The following is a 15397-nucleotide window of genomic DNA, read 5'->3' on the forward strand; positions in this document are numbered from 1 at the left end:
ATGAATCATAAGGAAGCTGGTGCTGAAAGGAAGCTGCAACTAGCAGAATTAGAGAACCTTCGCCTAAAGGCATATGACAACTCCAGGCGATACAAGAAAAAGATGAAGGCCGTCCATGACAAGCTCATAAAAAGGAGAGAATTTAGACCAAGGGAGTTAGTTCTTCTTTACAACTCCAGACTGAGGCTTATGCCAGGCAAACTGCGATCTAGATGGGAAGGTCCCTACAGAGTAGAAAAGGCAGAGCCATACGGAGTTTTTCACCTGCGTCATCCTTCTAGCTCCAAATTCATTAAGGTCAATGGACACCGCCTAAAGCTTTATCATGGTGAGAAGATGAAGGATCACAAAGAGCTCGAGATCTTCCTCCTGGAAGGCCCACCAACAGAAGCAGAATTAGCTTAAAGACCGTCCAACTTAAGGACGTAAAAGTAAAGTGCTAGGTGGGAGACAACCCACCATGGTATAATCATCTTTTTTTATTCATAGTTTTATTTTATTTTAATTTTATCAGTGTTAATTCGTAAATTCTGCATCAACATCTGCATAGGCCTGCATAAAAAAAGAGGGAAGCACGCGACGCGCAAGCGCCGCTGACGCGTCCGCGTTATAGATGCATGAGCGAAAAAAAGGAATTGAACAAAAATTCATGCGAGAGCTTGGCTGGAGGCGTGCCATAGGCACAAACACGCCCACGCGAACGCGTCCGTGACACGTCCGCGTCACTTGCCTTATCCGCCATCCACACGTGCGCATCACTCACGCGCACGCATGACCCTGCGATATCGACATAAATAAGTGTCTGGCAGAACGTTATGATGGAATGGGGCTGGAGTAATGCTGGAAGCACAAGCCCCATCACGCAAATGCATGCCCCACGCGTCCGCGTCATTATTTAAATAGAGGCCATTCACGCGTCTGCGTCACTCAAGCGCACGCGTCACCCTAAAATTTGGCAATGTGCGTATGAGTAAGAGACTTGTGCCCGCGCAATGCTGCTTTCGTGCCAATAGCACAAATCAGGTCACGTGTCTGCGTCATTTGAAATGATCACAAACCACGCGACTACATGCCCTACGCGCCCGCGTCACATGCGACGCACAACTTATTCAGATCAGCGCTAGATATCTTATCTTTTCTTCCCTAATCCTAATTTCTCTTATCCCTTCTTATTTATTTCTTCTCCCTTCTTCCTTTTTTATTCTTTCTCACTTTTCACTCTCTCCTCCCTTATTTTTTACATCCATTATCAAGTTTCTTTACTTTTCCATTATTCATTCTTTTTCTTTTTATTTATGTTTTCTTCTTCCTTTTTCTTTTTTTCATCATATGTTTTCTTTTTCTTTTTATATTCTTTTGATTGGTGTTAGAAATTTAATCGGGTGATTGTTTTCTTCTATATTTTGCTTGTGAGTGTATTGAGGAATTGCTTGACAATTAATATTACTTCTTAAAAAAGGGTTGCTTGCATGTTCACTTTAAATACTTTCAATAACATATTTACCACGCATGCTAAGTGTTTGTGAAAAAGCCCGTATGACATTGTGCATTATTTTAAATTATTCTATTCTACTGCCTGTTTTTCACAAAATCCCTTTTATATTTTATTGATTAAATATAATTGTCAAATACAAACAAATTATTAGTTTGAAAGATTTGATAATCTAACTTGGACATTAATGCTTGATCTATGCTACTCATGCCTTTGCCAGCATGCCAATAAACATCTTGCATTTAATTGCCATCACATGCACTTGCTATGTTTCCATTGATGAACTGATCACATGTAGTCATGACCATGTGTTAACAACATCCTTCTTTACCGTGCATTGATTATCACGTATCCTCTTATCTTCCTTGCTCTAACCCTTGAAGTTTTAAAGTACTTACCTTCTCCCTTTCAGGATGGCCACCAAAAAGGGTAAAGAGAAAGCTACTCCCAAACCACCAGCAAGGAAAGGAACAAAAAGAGCACTAATGGCAGAGCCATATTCAACAGCTGTAAAGCCCTCAACAAAGTAAATCAAGAGGATCATCAAGGTCGATGAAAAAGAGAAATCCTTTCCAGCAAAGGACGCTGCGCGGTTCACTAACCGCTATTGTGAGCAGATGTTCCCCATACTGGCTGGGTGGAACTATAACAATGAATACCTACTCATCCTCCCGAACCACATCGTTGAATTTGTTGAACCCCACATTGAGCGAAGACAATGGGGATTCTTATGAAGACAGCCACGGTAGGTTAATCTATCATGGGTAGTTAAATTCTACTCCAATTTTCACATACCAACACTGCAGTCTGTCTATATCCGTCAGAAGCAAGTCCCCATAACTGAAGAGGCCATTCAGCAAGCTCTAAATCTTCCCCCTGCCCCTGAAGAATTTGACGTATTTCAAGAAGCCTCTGTCCAACGCCAGACATACAAATTTGACTGGGACGCGGTTCTCAGAGTTATAGCACAACCTGGCAGCAGATGGATCTATGGATACCATCGATCCAGACCTAAGGGAATATTGGCTTCAGCACTGACCTTGGAGGCTCGAGTATGGGCACAGATTATGTCCCACTACGTCTTTTCGAGCACTCACAATCCTCTTTCACCGCAGACATGGCTGTTTTACTATGGTGTATCCTTACAGTATGCACCTCAATTTACCAAGACGCATCCGGAATGCTATGTGACACGTACAAATTACGGGCAACTTACCTTTTCCCGCCTTGGTTTCAGATCTAGTTTCAGCAGCCGGAGTCTCCTACAGAGTTGGGATACCAAGACCATACTTCCACGGAATGATCAGTACGTCCCTAATGGGAAGTACATCAGACCTCCAGCAGCCACGAATAACTGGCCTATAGAACCTGCTGGAGATATTCCTTCTCCTTCCACATCACAAGCACCTCCAACAAACCAACTGCTCCATCAGATACTTGAGAGATTGGACCAGCTAGATCGGCAAGTAAAGCGAAGAGAGTGCCGTAACAAGAGCCGATTTACATACCTCAAGGAGCTGCTTGTTGAAAAGAACCCACCCGAGGAAGATCCGGACTCCACTTCATTTACCAGCACAGGGAGCCATGACGGTCCCGCTTGTGGAGACACTGCTACCAGCCCCCCTTTGTTCCTGACAGATGGCACCGAGGACGGTGCTAAGCTTTAAGTGTGGGGAAGTCGGTCAGTACCTGACTTCCAGAGGTAATTTCTCTTCCTTAAAACCAATAAAAATAGGATAGTTATTTATTTATTTTTAATTAGGATAGGATAGATTGCATAGTAATAGGTTATTTGCATGCATAATCTATTTGGTTGAAATATAATATGTTTCTTTTTAAGACCCTATTTTTGAAAAATTTTATTAATTTAAAAGAAAATCCTTTTTTGCTAAAACTTATTTGAAGTTGTATTTGAAACATAAAATGATAGCTAAAGAACACACAACCCGTGAGATTTGAGCTTAGAAGACATGGTTACATTATTTAACCATGAAAATTTATTCTTGTGTGTTTACTTCTCTATGATTGTAATCTCTATTTTGTTCCATCCTATATGTCCAATAGTTAGTGTATTTAAATGCATGCATATGATTGAGACCATTAATTGTTTTAGCTCACTTATCCCAAAATAGCCTACCCTTTCAATTACCCTTGTTAGCCACTTTGAACCTTTTAAATTCTATTTGTTCTATATTTTACCACATCACTAGCCTTAAGTAGAAAAACAATTAAATACCCCAATTGAATCATTGGTTAGCTTAAGTTAGAGATTGTGTATCAATTGAGTATGGGAAGATCGTGGGAACATGGGTTAATAAAGGAACATGTCATGATAAAATAAAGGAAATTTGGGTACCTACTCATGTAAGACTAGAAAAATTAAAAAATCCATGTGCTTTGATAATGTTATGTTTATTTTTATATTAAAAAAAACATTCAAAGTAATAAAGTAATTAAATAAGGGGACAAAATTACCCCAATGCTAAGTTAAGTTAATAAAAAGATCAATGCATATGTGATAAAAATTAAAAGAAAGGGTGATGCATGAGTATGTAATATAAAAGTAAGAATTTTGGGTAGCTAGGCATGAATTTAAAGGTTTATAAAGTATGTATAGGTAAGAGCTTAGGTTAATCAAAGGATTCAATTTATAGCTCACTTAACTATATATATATCCTCACCTTTACCTTAGCTCCATTACAACCTTAAAAAGACCTCATGATGTTTGCATTGGTACATTAATTATTTGTTGATTGGTTAGATAAAAAACAAAATTTAGAAAGCATGACTAGAGAAGAGTAGAGTGATTACGCTATACACTTGAGTGATTAGAGTGCACATACACCATCAATAAGGGTTCAATGCTTAGTTCTATGTTCCCTGCTTTCATGAACTGTCTTCTTACAAGTTTACTTGTTTTTACTGTATGATTTTAATTAGTGGAATTTGATTTATGTTTGTCTTGAAGAACTTATTTACTTTTAACCAAGTAGACAAAATCATCTTAGCATATAGTTGCATTCATATACATAGGTTGCATTGCATTGCATGAGTCTTACTTTTCCCTACTTGTTTATTTTATCTCCTTGAGCTAAGCATGAGGACATGCTAATGTTTAAGTGTGGAGAGGTTGATAAACCACTATTTTATGGGTTATCTTGTGTTTAATTGGGTGGTTTCATCAAGTCTTTACCCACTTATTCATATGAACTACATGATATTACAACCCCTTCCTAAGTTTGTTCTATGGTTGAAAACTTACTTCCTAGAGATCTTTAATTTGTGTATTTCAATTCTCCTTTGTACCATTCGATGCCGTGATCTGTGAGTTAAGTGATTTCAGGGATTACAGGGCAGGAATGACTTGGAGGATGGAAAGGAAGCATGCAAAACTGGAAGGAATACAAGAAATTGAAGGAACTGCAAAGCTGTCAGCCTTGACCTCTACGCACACAAATGGTCATAACTTGAGCTACAGAGATCCAAATGAGACGGTTTCAGTTGCGTTGGAAAGCTAACGTCTGGGACTTCGAAATGGTATATAATATAAAATCGTGGCCATACAGATAGGTGACGCACACGCATCATTTTATGCGCACGCATCGTTCTGCAAAAAATCAGTGTGGCAGAAATCATAACCAGCGATTTCTGGGCTATTTTGACCTAGCTTTCAGCCCAAAAAACACATATTAGAGGCTACAGAGTGGAGAAATCATGGGAGGACTTCTCATTATTCATTTTTCATAATTTATATGTAGTTTTTAGAGAGAGAGAGGCTCTTTCCTCTCTCTACGATTTTAGGATTCCTAGTTTTATGCTGTTGAATTGGATATTATAGAGTTACTACCTCCATTGAAGACTTTATCATTCTATTTTATTTTCTGTTTCATTACTCTTTTAATCCCTATTTACTTTGTTCAGAGTTACAATTGAATTATTTTCATGGATTGTTAATGCAAAGAGTACTTTTCCATTTAAATCTATTATTTGTTTAATTGTTTCCAATTGAATTTTTATTACCATGTTCCCTTTTTACTCCCTTTTCATGAATGCGGAATTGGCATCTATGTCAATGGAGTAGACTTTTATCTTGGCTTTGGAGTTGATTAATATTAGGAGACCCTTGAGTTGGAAGACTCAAGAGTTAATTGGTAATTGGAAGTTGTTGGGTGGCTCTCTGGTTACTAACGCTAATCCTTCCCAAGGGAGAGGACTAGGACTTGTGAATAGAAGTTGGCTTAACAACTTGACTTTCCTTTATTTGTTGAAGGTTAACTAAGTGGAAACAACAACTTATTACTATTACTCTTGGGAAACCCAACAAGGATAGAACTTCCGATTAATCTTCTCCTAGCCAAGACTTTTTATTTTAATTACATACTTGTTAATTTTCATTGCTTCAATTTATAATCAATTATTTTTCCACTCTCCAACTCCAAAATTTCTTAGAAAATCTCATAACCAATAATAAACACACTTCCCTGCAATTCCTTGAGAGACAACCCGAGGTTTAAATACTTCGGTTATCAATTTCAATAGGGGTTTGTTACTCGTGACAACCAAATTTTTGTACGAAAGGATTTTTTTTGGATTAGAAGCTATACTTACAACGTGATTATTTTTGTGAAATTCTTTACCGGCAAAAGTTCTCTCGTTACTAAGTTGTGGAAATATCTGGTATTTTTATCCATGTCCTTTCACATGCTTCGACCTTGATAGTTGCTTCCAATGTAGTTCTTTCCTCACATACTATTCTCACAGCACACAACTAACGCTCTCCTTTTGGCCTCCACCGTTCCATCGTAAACCCCGTCATCTACCATGTCATCTATCTTCTTGATCTTGTCCTCAAACTTCATAATTTTCTTATCCATGTTACTAAAATTGGCCCTATGCCACCTTCCCAGAGGACCTGTCAAAGCCTTTAATTTATCAGTGAATTGTAAGTCGCCTAATGATGCGTGAGCATCTTTCCTATCTTTTCCTAGTAAATTTGCATTTAATTTGTTGAGTTTAATCAAGAATTAATTATCTTTTAGCCACTACGGATGCTATTTTGAGTCTTGGGGAATTATGTTTATTTCAGGTAGCATTTGGCTGGATTTGATGGAGTTTCCGCAGAAAAAGAGAGGAAGGCGAATGATGCTGTCAACCCTGACCTCTCTGCGTTCAAACCTGAATAACTCGAGCTTCAGAGGTCTAATGGACGTTATTCTAGTGGGGTTGGAAAGCTAACTTTCAGAGCTTTCCAAAGATATATAATAGTCCATAAAATCTGCAAGGGCTGCGCCTAACTTGAGAAAATTCAAGTTAGGCGCAAGACACAACAACAACATGCAAGTTATGGCGACTCATGGCGAGTTAGGCGCAAAGGAAACCAAGTTAGGCGCCATGGAAGCTTGTACTCTCGGGAGGGTACAAGTAAGGCGCAGCAAAGAAGGCCCCTTGTACCAAGTAAGGCGCAGCCTCCACCCCTCACTTCAAGTAAGGCACCAATGCCATCCTCTCAGCCAAGTAAGGCGCAAGGCCTTGTTACTTAATCCAAGTCAGGTGCAGCAGTGAAGGGCGAGATCACGTTAGGCGTGGCCCCTCATGAACCATTCAAGTAAGGCGTGGTCCACCCATGAATCAAGCAAGTAAGGCGTGCTCTTCAGTTCAAGTTAGGCACCATGTGTGGTGAACAGCATGAAGTTAGGCGTGGATCCTAGTGAAGTCAAGTGGTCCCCACGTTACAAAGCGTGAATTATTTAATTAATTTTGATTTAAAATTTATTTTTATTTTAAAATAGGAAAAATATTATTTTAGTTTTAGATAATAGATTTTAAATTAATTAAGATTAGATATAAAAGAGAAAACAAACTTCTCTTCAAGATAATTCCATCTCATTCCAAAAATCCACAATTTACTAGAATCCTAGTTTTCACTCTTTTTCATGAGCACTAAACCTCCACTGTTAAGGTTAGGAGCTCTGTCTATTGTATGGATTGATCCTGTTTCTTGTTTTTTTTTTAATTTTAATTCATGTACTGATTTATATTTCAAGAATTGTTTTCGTTCTTTAGTTTATGAAATTGGGTGGAACGGAAGTATGACCCTCTTTCTAATTGAGTTCTTGTATAACTTGGAAAAGCTTTTTACTTGAACAACAGCTTGAAAATATATTCTCCTAAATTTCTAATTTATCTGGATTTAACAGGATACGTGACATATAATCCCCTTATATTTTGGTAATTAGGATTTCTGTGGCATATAACTAGAATTGAACTTCACCCTCTAATTGGAATTAATTGACCAAGGAATTGGCGGTTGAGGAATTTTAGAGGGGACTAAAAAGGTCTAAGGAATTAGGGTTTAGTCATATATAGTTTGCTAGGAATTAAATCTTTCATGATTAAAATAAATTAATAAGAAAAGTCAATCCGGAAAATAGATAACTCTGAAGCCTTAACTGCCTTCTCCATATTTTATTCCTAACTTATTTATTGCCTGTCTTTTGATATTCTGAGTTTCCTGTTTAATGCTTTTTGAACTCTCAAATACCATTTTCTGTTTGTCTAACTAAATAAATTAATCAACCATTGTTGCTTGATCCATGAATCCTCGTGGGATAGACCCTCATTCACTTGAGGTACTACTTGGTACGACCCGGTGCACTTGCCGGTTAGTTTGTGGGTTATAAATTTCGCACCACCTAACTCTCTCCATTCTTTTTTAACCAATCTCATAAAGCCTTCATGTGTGAATCACGAATCTAAACTTCTGAACGGTCTTGGGCCATCCCTTTGCCTTTTAACCTCCACTATAATAGGGCAGTGATCTAACAAGCCCCGTGGCCCCTCTCTTAAGCGAGTCTCAGGGAACACCTCAAGCCATTCCAAGCTTACTAGAGCTCTATCAATACGGCTATAAGATCGTCTTCTGAACCATGTAAACTTACGGTCAGTGATTGGCAAGTCCTCCAAACCCATGTCAAATATCCAATTCTTGAAGTCTTCCGCCGATGAAGGTAACGTATCAGTGCCTTGTCTTTCCTCCACCTGTACAATCTCATTAAAGTCCCCTAAAAAGCAACAGGGACCCTGACACAAACCAGCGATGTAACTCAATTCCTCCCACACAATAAGTTTTTCATTCCTAGAATGCGCACCATAAACCAAGAAAAAAGCACAATTAACATTATTATTCAACAAAACCCCTTCAACACACAACCACTGCTTCTCCCCTTTATAGCAATTACACATTTTGAAAAAAGCATCATCCCAGACTAACAGAAGCCCACCAGACGCACCATCAGACCCCACATACTCCCACCCTACACATCCATTCCTCCAAATTTTCAAAACATCAAATCTTGTCATAATCTTCCTTTTAGTCTCTACCAGACCTAACATATTCAACCTATATTTTCTATTTAGGTCTTTTACCATCCTCATCTTCCCAGCACTCCTTAACTCCCTCACATTCTAGGAGCTTAGAGTCATTTTAAAATATAATTACACACCTTTTTGTGAGATTTCGGCCTACTCCTCCTGGATTTAGCTTTCTATTTTGCCAACCTTTTTTCTGAGCGATATCTTCATTCTGTTCTTGGAGAATAGCCATAATATAATCTTCTTCGTTATACAACATTGCTCCTGATTCCTTGGCTAGATCCCAAGTCTTCTTATTTTGCATCTCCTGCTCATCCAGGCTTGGAACCTCAGTGCCACTGCCCTCATCATAATTTGCGTGGCCTTCTTCCCCCAGGTGGTTCTGTCTGTCACCAACACCCTTGCTGTCATTCTGATCAGAGAGATATATGTCTTCTAGAGAGTCAATACCAAGATTTTCATTACCAAAATCTGTATTATTTTCCCCGTGAATCCCAAAATTAATATCCTCATCGGGTTCATTGTTAGTCTTGTCGTTCACACTATCAACCCCTTGTATCCCTTCTCTTTCTCGGGCCCCCACCATCACTGCTTGGCACCCTCTTACGTCATCCCTACCACCGACAGACCCAGACATCCTTGGGTCCCCTCCAGCAGACCGATTGATGGCTTATTCCTTATTCAAAGGCCTTCGCACTTCTCCACAGGTGGTACAAACTCCCAGTGTGGGTTCAACATCCACCCAATGGCGCACCTGAGGCGAGGCCCTAGCAACCGCGAGATCCCCTCGACGGCCTTCAGCGTCGACGATTTCCTGGTGTGATGTACCGCCCTCGCCCCTCCACACACGAGAACACCCTGGCATTAGTGAAGCATGGCGAGACCCGGCTCTTTCACCTTGGAGCCCACCAACCCGACTAAGCGTGCGTGGATCCAGCCCAATAGAACCATCAGCAGCGCACTTTTTCCTATCCATAATTGTTAGCATAGCTGGTGGTGATCTTGGGCCCTCTTGGCCCAATTGGTGCGGAGTTTATAACCCACAAACTAACCTGCAAGTGCACCGAGTCGTACCAAGTAATACCTTAGGTGAGTGAGGGTCGATCCCACGAGGATTGATGGATCAAGCAACAATAATTGAGTGATTAGCTTAGTCAGACAAACAGAAAATCCTTTTGAAGATTCAAAAGCATAAACAATAAATTCAAAATATTAGAAAGACAGGCAAGTAAATAAGTTGGGAGAAAAAATATGAAGAGGCAGTTAAGGCTTCAGAGTTATCTATTTTTTGGATTGATTTTTCTTATTAATTTATTTTAATCATGCAAGATTTAATTCATGGCAAACTATATGTGACTAGACCCTAATTCTTTAGACCTTTCTAGTCTCCTCTAACTCTCATCAACTGCCAATTCCTTGGTCAATTAATTCCAATTAGGGGGTGAAGTTTAATTCTAGTTATTATGCCACAAAAATCCTAATTACCCAAATATAAGAGAATTATATGTCATGTATCCCGTTAAGTCCAGATAATTAGAAATTTAGGAGAATATATTTTCAAGCTGTTGTTCAAGTAAAGAGCTTTTCTAGTTATACAAGAACTCAATTAGAAAAAGGGTCATACTTCCGTTCCACCCAAATTCATAAGATAAAGAACGAAAATAATTCTTGAATTATAAATCAGTACATGAATTAAAATAGAAAAATAATAGTATCAATCCATACAATAGATAGAGCTCCTAACCTTAACAGTGGAGATTTAGTTGCTCATGGTTCAGAGAGAAAATAAGAATTCAGGTAAACTATAAAGTGCGGAATGAGGTCGAATTAGGTAGGAGAGGAGAAGAGATGTTTCCTTTTATATCTAATCCAAATTAATGTAAAATATATTTTTTAAAACTAAATAATAAATTTTCCTATTTGTAATTAAAATAAAAGATTTGATAAAAAAAATAAATAATATCTTCGCTGCCATCATAAATTTGGACGCGGGACCACTTCTTTCCTTAATAATCCACACCTAACTTGAGAAATCTCAAGTTAGGCACAGCCTTGGCCGAATTGATGGAGAAGAAGTATAGACTATTACTTATCGTTGGAAAGCTCTTGAAGTTAGCTTTCCAACGCCACTAAAATCACGTCAATTGGACCTTAGTAGCTTGATTTATTCAGGTTTGAGTGCAGAGAGGTCATGGTTGACAGCATCATTCGTCTTCTTCTCTTTTTCTGCGAAAACTCCATCAAATCCATCCGAATGCTACCTAAAATTAACAGAATTACACATGACTCAAAGTTGCATCCATAGTGGCTAAAAGATAATTAATTCTTGATTAAACTCAACAAATTAAATGCAAATTCACTAGGAGAAGGTAGGAAAGATGCTCACGCATCATAACACCGAACTTGAATTGTTGCTTGTCCTCAAGCAACCAAAATTAGTACATGATTAAGATGTGAATTTGCATGAGAGATGGGAGTTCAGTTATGCTCATGTCTCTTCTTAAAGTGGGGTTTATCTATTGTAATTCTAAACAGTTTTGGCATCTCACTCTCCTTTGAATAAGAGGAATGTCATTGTCATTTGAAATTAGAATCCGGATCATATTATGAATTCTCTGCTCTTTGTACTCTAGTTTAATCCTTGAACACATCATACATCCTTTACTTCTCAATGAATTGGTGCTTTGCACCTTGAGTCTAGCCGTGACTTTAAATATTTTGTCTCAAGCTTCACTTGACACAAAAATACCACAAACACTTGACTGTGGAACTCTCTTTAAGTTCTAATTTTTCTTTCAGTTACTCCCAGACAGTGGTGCTCAAAGCCTTTGGCATACTCTGCTAAATGTATTTGGCCTTGACTCTAGATATTCTGTCTCAAGGATTACTTGACACAAGAACACCAAAAGCACATGACTAAGAAAATAACTCTTTGAGCTTTTAATCATGTCTGACCTCCTTAGTCATTGATGCTCAGAGTCTTGGACCTTGCTTTTATTTTTCTTTTCCTATTTTTTTTTTGCTTCAAGGATTAAGCTTTCACTAATTTCAGAGAAGTCATAATAGTTCTCTAAAGTCTTGTTCCTTATACATCAACATCCTTTGATTCAAATTCAAATATGCACTGTTCATGTCATTCATTTAGAATCACAAATAATACCACCACATTTAAGTAAACAAGACTAATCTTAAATATAAACTCAATTTCTCATGCAATACATCACTTCTTTTCTTTTTTTTAGATTCAAGTTCAGTGAGTGGTACATGAAACATTTTTTTTACTAAAAGCAAATGACAGAATGAAATTAAATCTAAGAACTGAAAGTACTAAAGATCATGCAGGCAATCAAAGCAACAGAAAATAGAAGACAACAAAATGAGAATGGAAGAGAAATAGAATGAAAAGAACTCAACCACCACAGTTATCCTAGTGGCCATCTCATTCTTCTGGTTGTGCTCCTCTGTGAATATGATTTGCCTCCCTTTGGTGCTATTTAAAATAAACAGAAAAGTCAAAAAGCGAAGCGATAACACCAAACTTAAAAATTTGCTTGTCCTCAAGCAAAGAAGAACTGAAAACAGAGAGGGACAAAAAAGACATACTGAGTAGGAAAAACAAATAGTATGATAAAAAAATAAAATGATAAAAGGACAAGAGAAGTTAAAATAATTAAAATATATATTCTTTTTTTGTTTATTATTATTTATTTATTTTTTTATTATGTTATATATACTCACCTTTTTTTTAAAGATATATATATACATATAATTTTTTATTTTTTTTTCAACTCTCCCACGCTGAACTTGGAGATAGGCAAAAATTTTTCGAAGTGTTCGGCTCCTGTTCTAAAATAGCTGCATGATCAAAACACACGTAAAACAAAAGAAAAAGAGTAAAAACTCAATAAAAATCAAATAAATAAGAAAATCACTACTACGAAAAATAACTAAGGATACGAAATTATCGGGTTGCCTCCCGACAAGCGCTTCTTTACCGTCACTAACTTAACGGTCAGCTCCTCTAAGGATGAGGATTATAGGGGCTCAGCTCTTCACCCCTTACTTTGAACTTCTTTCCTGTGTCTCCATAGAGTAGTTTAATATGCTCCAGAGAGAGGATTATGTTTACTGTATAAGTCCATACTGGATTGCTAGTCAACACCACCTTCATTCTTGGGGAGAAACCTTCAGTGGGGATCTTCTTGTTTCTCCATCCCCTGGGTATTTTCTTCTTTTTGGGAATCTCCTCCTTGGTGGATGATGCATTCCCGACACCAAACTTAGGTTTGATATCAGGGGGGATTTTATTGATTGTCACCAAAGGAGGTTTGAGCTGCAGATTCTGCTGTCCGTCATCAGGGGGTTCTTGAAGGTTTGGATCAATAAGCTCAGTCTGCATGCATCTCTCTTCTTCACCTGTTGAATATATATCTTTGAAAACATGAAAGATCAGTTGCTCATTATGCACTCTAAGCACTAATTCACCTTCTTCCACATCAATCAGAGCTCTTCTCGTGGCTAGGAATGGTCTTTCTAGAATTATAGAGGCATTCTCATCATCCCCTGTGTCAAGAATCACAAAATCTGCTGGGAGGAAGAACTTGTCCACTTTGACCAAGATATTCTCCACTAATTCATATACAGGCTTCATAGATTTGTCTGCCATCTGTAATGCTATCCTTGTGGGTTGTGCCTCTTGGATTTGCAACTTCTTCATCACAGACAAGGGCATTAAATTGATGCTTGCTCCCAGATCACATAACGCTTTCTCAAAAGTTGTGCTCCCAGTGGTGTATGGAATTTGAAAGCTCCCTAGATCTGGCATCTTCCTTGGCAAGTTATTCTGAATTATGGCACTACATTCTTTAGTCAGGGCCACTGTCTCATCTCCCTTTAAAGGCTTCTTATTTGACAACAACTCCTTCGTGAATTTGACATAGAGAGGAATTTGCTCCAAAACCTCAGCAAAAGGAATATTGATTTGCAACTTTCTAAAGACTTTCAAGAACTTTGAAAACTGCTTGTTCTTGGTCTCCTTTTGAAGTCTCTGAGGATATGGCATTTTAGGCTTGTACTCAGGAGCTTTTGGCAATGTAGGATAAGTGTCGAGAGAGTCTGGGAATGGGTTATCCGCACGCTTTAGAGGGACGTGCTTTGCTTCTTCCTTCTTCTCCTCTGGAGCTTCTTTTTTAACTGGCTCTTCATTGACTTGTGCTTCCATACTTGCCATTTGTCCACCTATCAAGGTGATAGCCTTGCATTCCTCTCTTGGATTTGGAATTGTGTTACCAGGAAGGCTATTAATGGTCCTCTTATCAATTTCATTAACTTTTGTGACTAATTGACCCATCTGAATCTCCAAGTTTTGAATTGTATTTGTAGACCTCTCAGGTATTTGCTTGCTCAATTGGCCCATTTGCACCTCCAAGTTTCTAATGAAGGCTCTGGTATACTGCATAAAACTCCTCATCATCTCCCAATTAGAATCTTGTTGGGATTGAAAATTTCCCTGCTGAGGTGGTTGTTGTTGATGAGACTGAAATTGACGGTTATTATGATTGTTCTGTTAGAAACCGCTCTGAGAATTATTGTTGAAATTCTGAGATCTCTGAGGTTAGTCCATCCACCCAAGATTGTATGTCTTATAGTATGGATCATTATTCGGGTTTCTAGGACCATTCCTCATGTAATTTACCTGTTCAGAAAAAGTTTGAGCATAATCATAATTCTCATTTTGTATAAAATTACCTGTCATGTCATAAGGGACCTCTTGAGGTGGATTTTGGGTGTCGATAGTTGAGACTTGCATGCCACCCATCTACTGAGTAAGTAAATTTATTTGCTGAGACATAAGCTTGTTTTGAGCATGAATAGCATTAACAGCTTCCATTTCTAACACACCTCTCTTCTGAGAAGTCTCAGAGTTCACATGATTCCTGTTAGATGAGTATAAATATTGGTTGCTAGCAACCAACTCAATAAGCTCAATAGTCTCCTCCGATGTCTTCTTCTTGTGCAGTGAACCACCTGCAAAATTATCTAAGTGGTAGCGCGAAATTGTGATCAATACTTTTCATAACACAAATAATCCCCGGTGATGAATCCAAAAACTTGGTGTTCAATACCATGGCATAAACACAACTTCGCACAACTAACCAGCAAGTGTACTGGGTCATCCAAGTAATAAACCTTACGCGAGTAAGGGTCGATCCCACAGAGATTGTTGGTATGAAGCAAGCTATGGTCACCTTGTAAATCTTAGTCAGGCAAACTCAAATGGGTATGGTGATAAACGAATAAAACATAAAGTTAAAGATAGAGATACTTATGTAATTCATTGGTAGGAATTTCAGATAAGCATATGAAGATGCTTGTCCCTTCCGTCTCTCTGCTTTCCTACTGTCTTCATCCAATCCTTCCTACTCCTTTCCATGGCAAGCTTAAGCAAGGGTTTCACCGTTGTCAGTGGCTACCTCCCATCCTCTTAGTGGAAATGTTCAACGCACCCTGTCACGGCACGGCTATCCATCTGTC

The 15397-nt window shown here is 38.3% G+C and overlaps 1 protein-coding gene across 1 annotated transcript; it reads left to right on the forward strand.

Annotated features, from left to right (window-relative positions):
• On the forward strand, window positions 1-405 carry LOC107484936 (uncharacterized). Its single transcript, XM_016105489.1, has one exon. The coding sequence runs from the start codon at window positions 1-3 to the stop codon at window positions 403-405; it is 405 nt and encodes a 134-aa protein (XP_015960975.1).
• Window positions 406-15397: the final 14992 nt, after the last annotated feature.

This window comes from Arachis duranensis, chromosome 4, assembly GCF_000817695.3.
Source record: "Arachis duranensis cultivar V14167 chromosome 4, aradu.V14167.gnm2.J7QH, whole genome shotgun sequence".
NCBI classification, from domain to species: Eukaryota; Viridiplantae; Streptophyta; class Magnoliopsida; order Fabales; family Fabaceae; genus Arachis; species Arachis duranensis.

What these genes read in the sequence shown, in the direction of transcription:
- LOC107484936 (XM_016105489.1), top strand. Translation starts at nt 1, where the DNA reads ATGAATCATAAGGAAGCTGGTGCTGAAAGGAAGCTGCAACTAGCAGAA.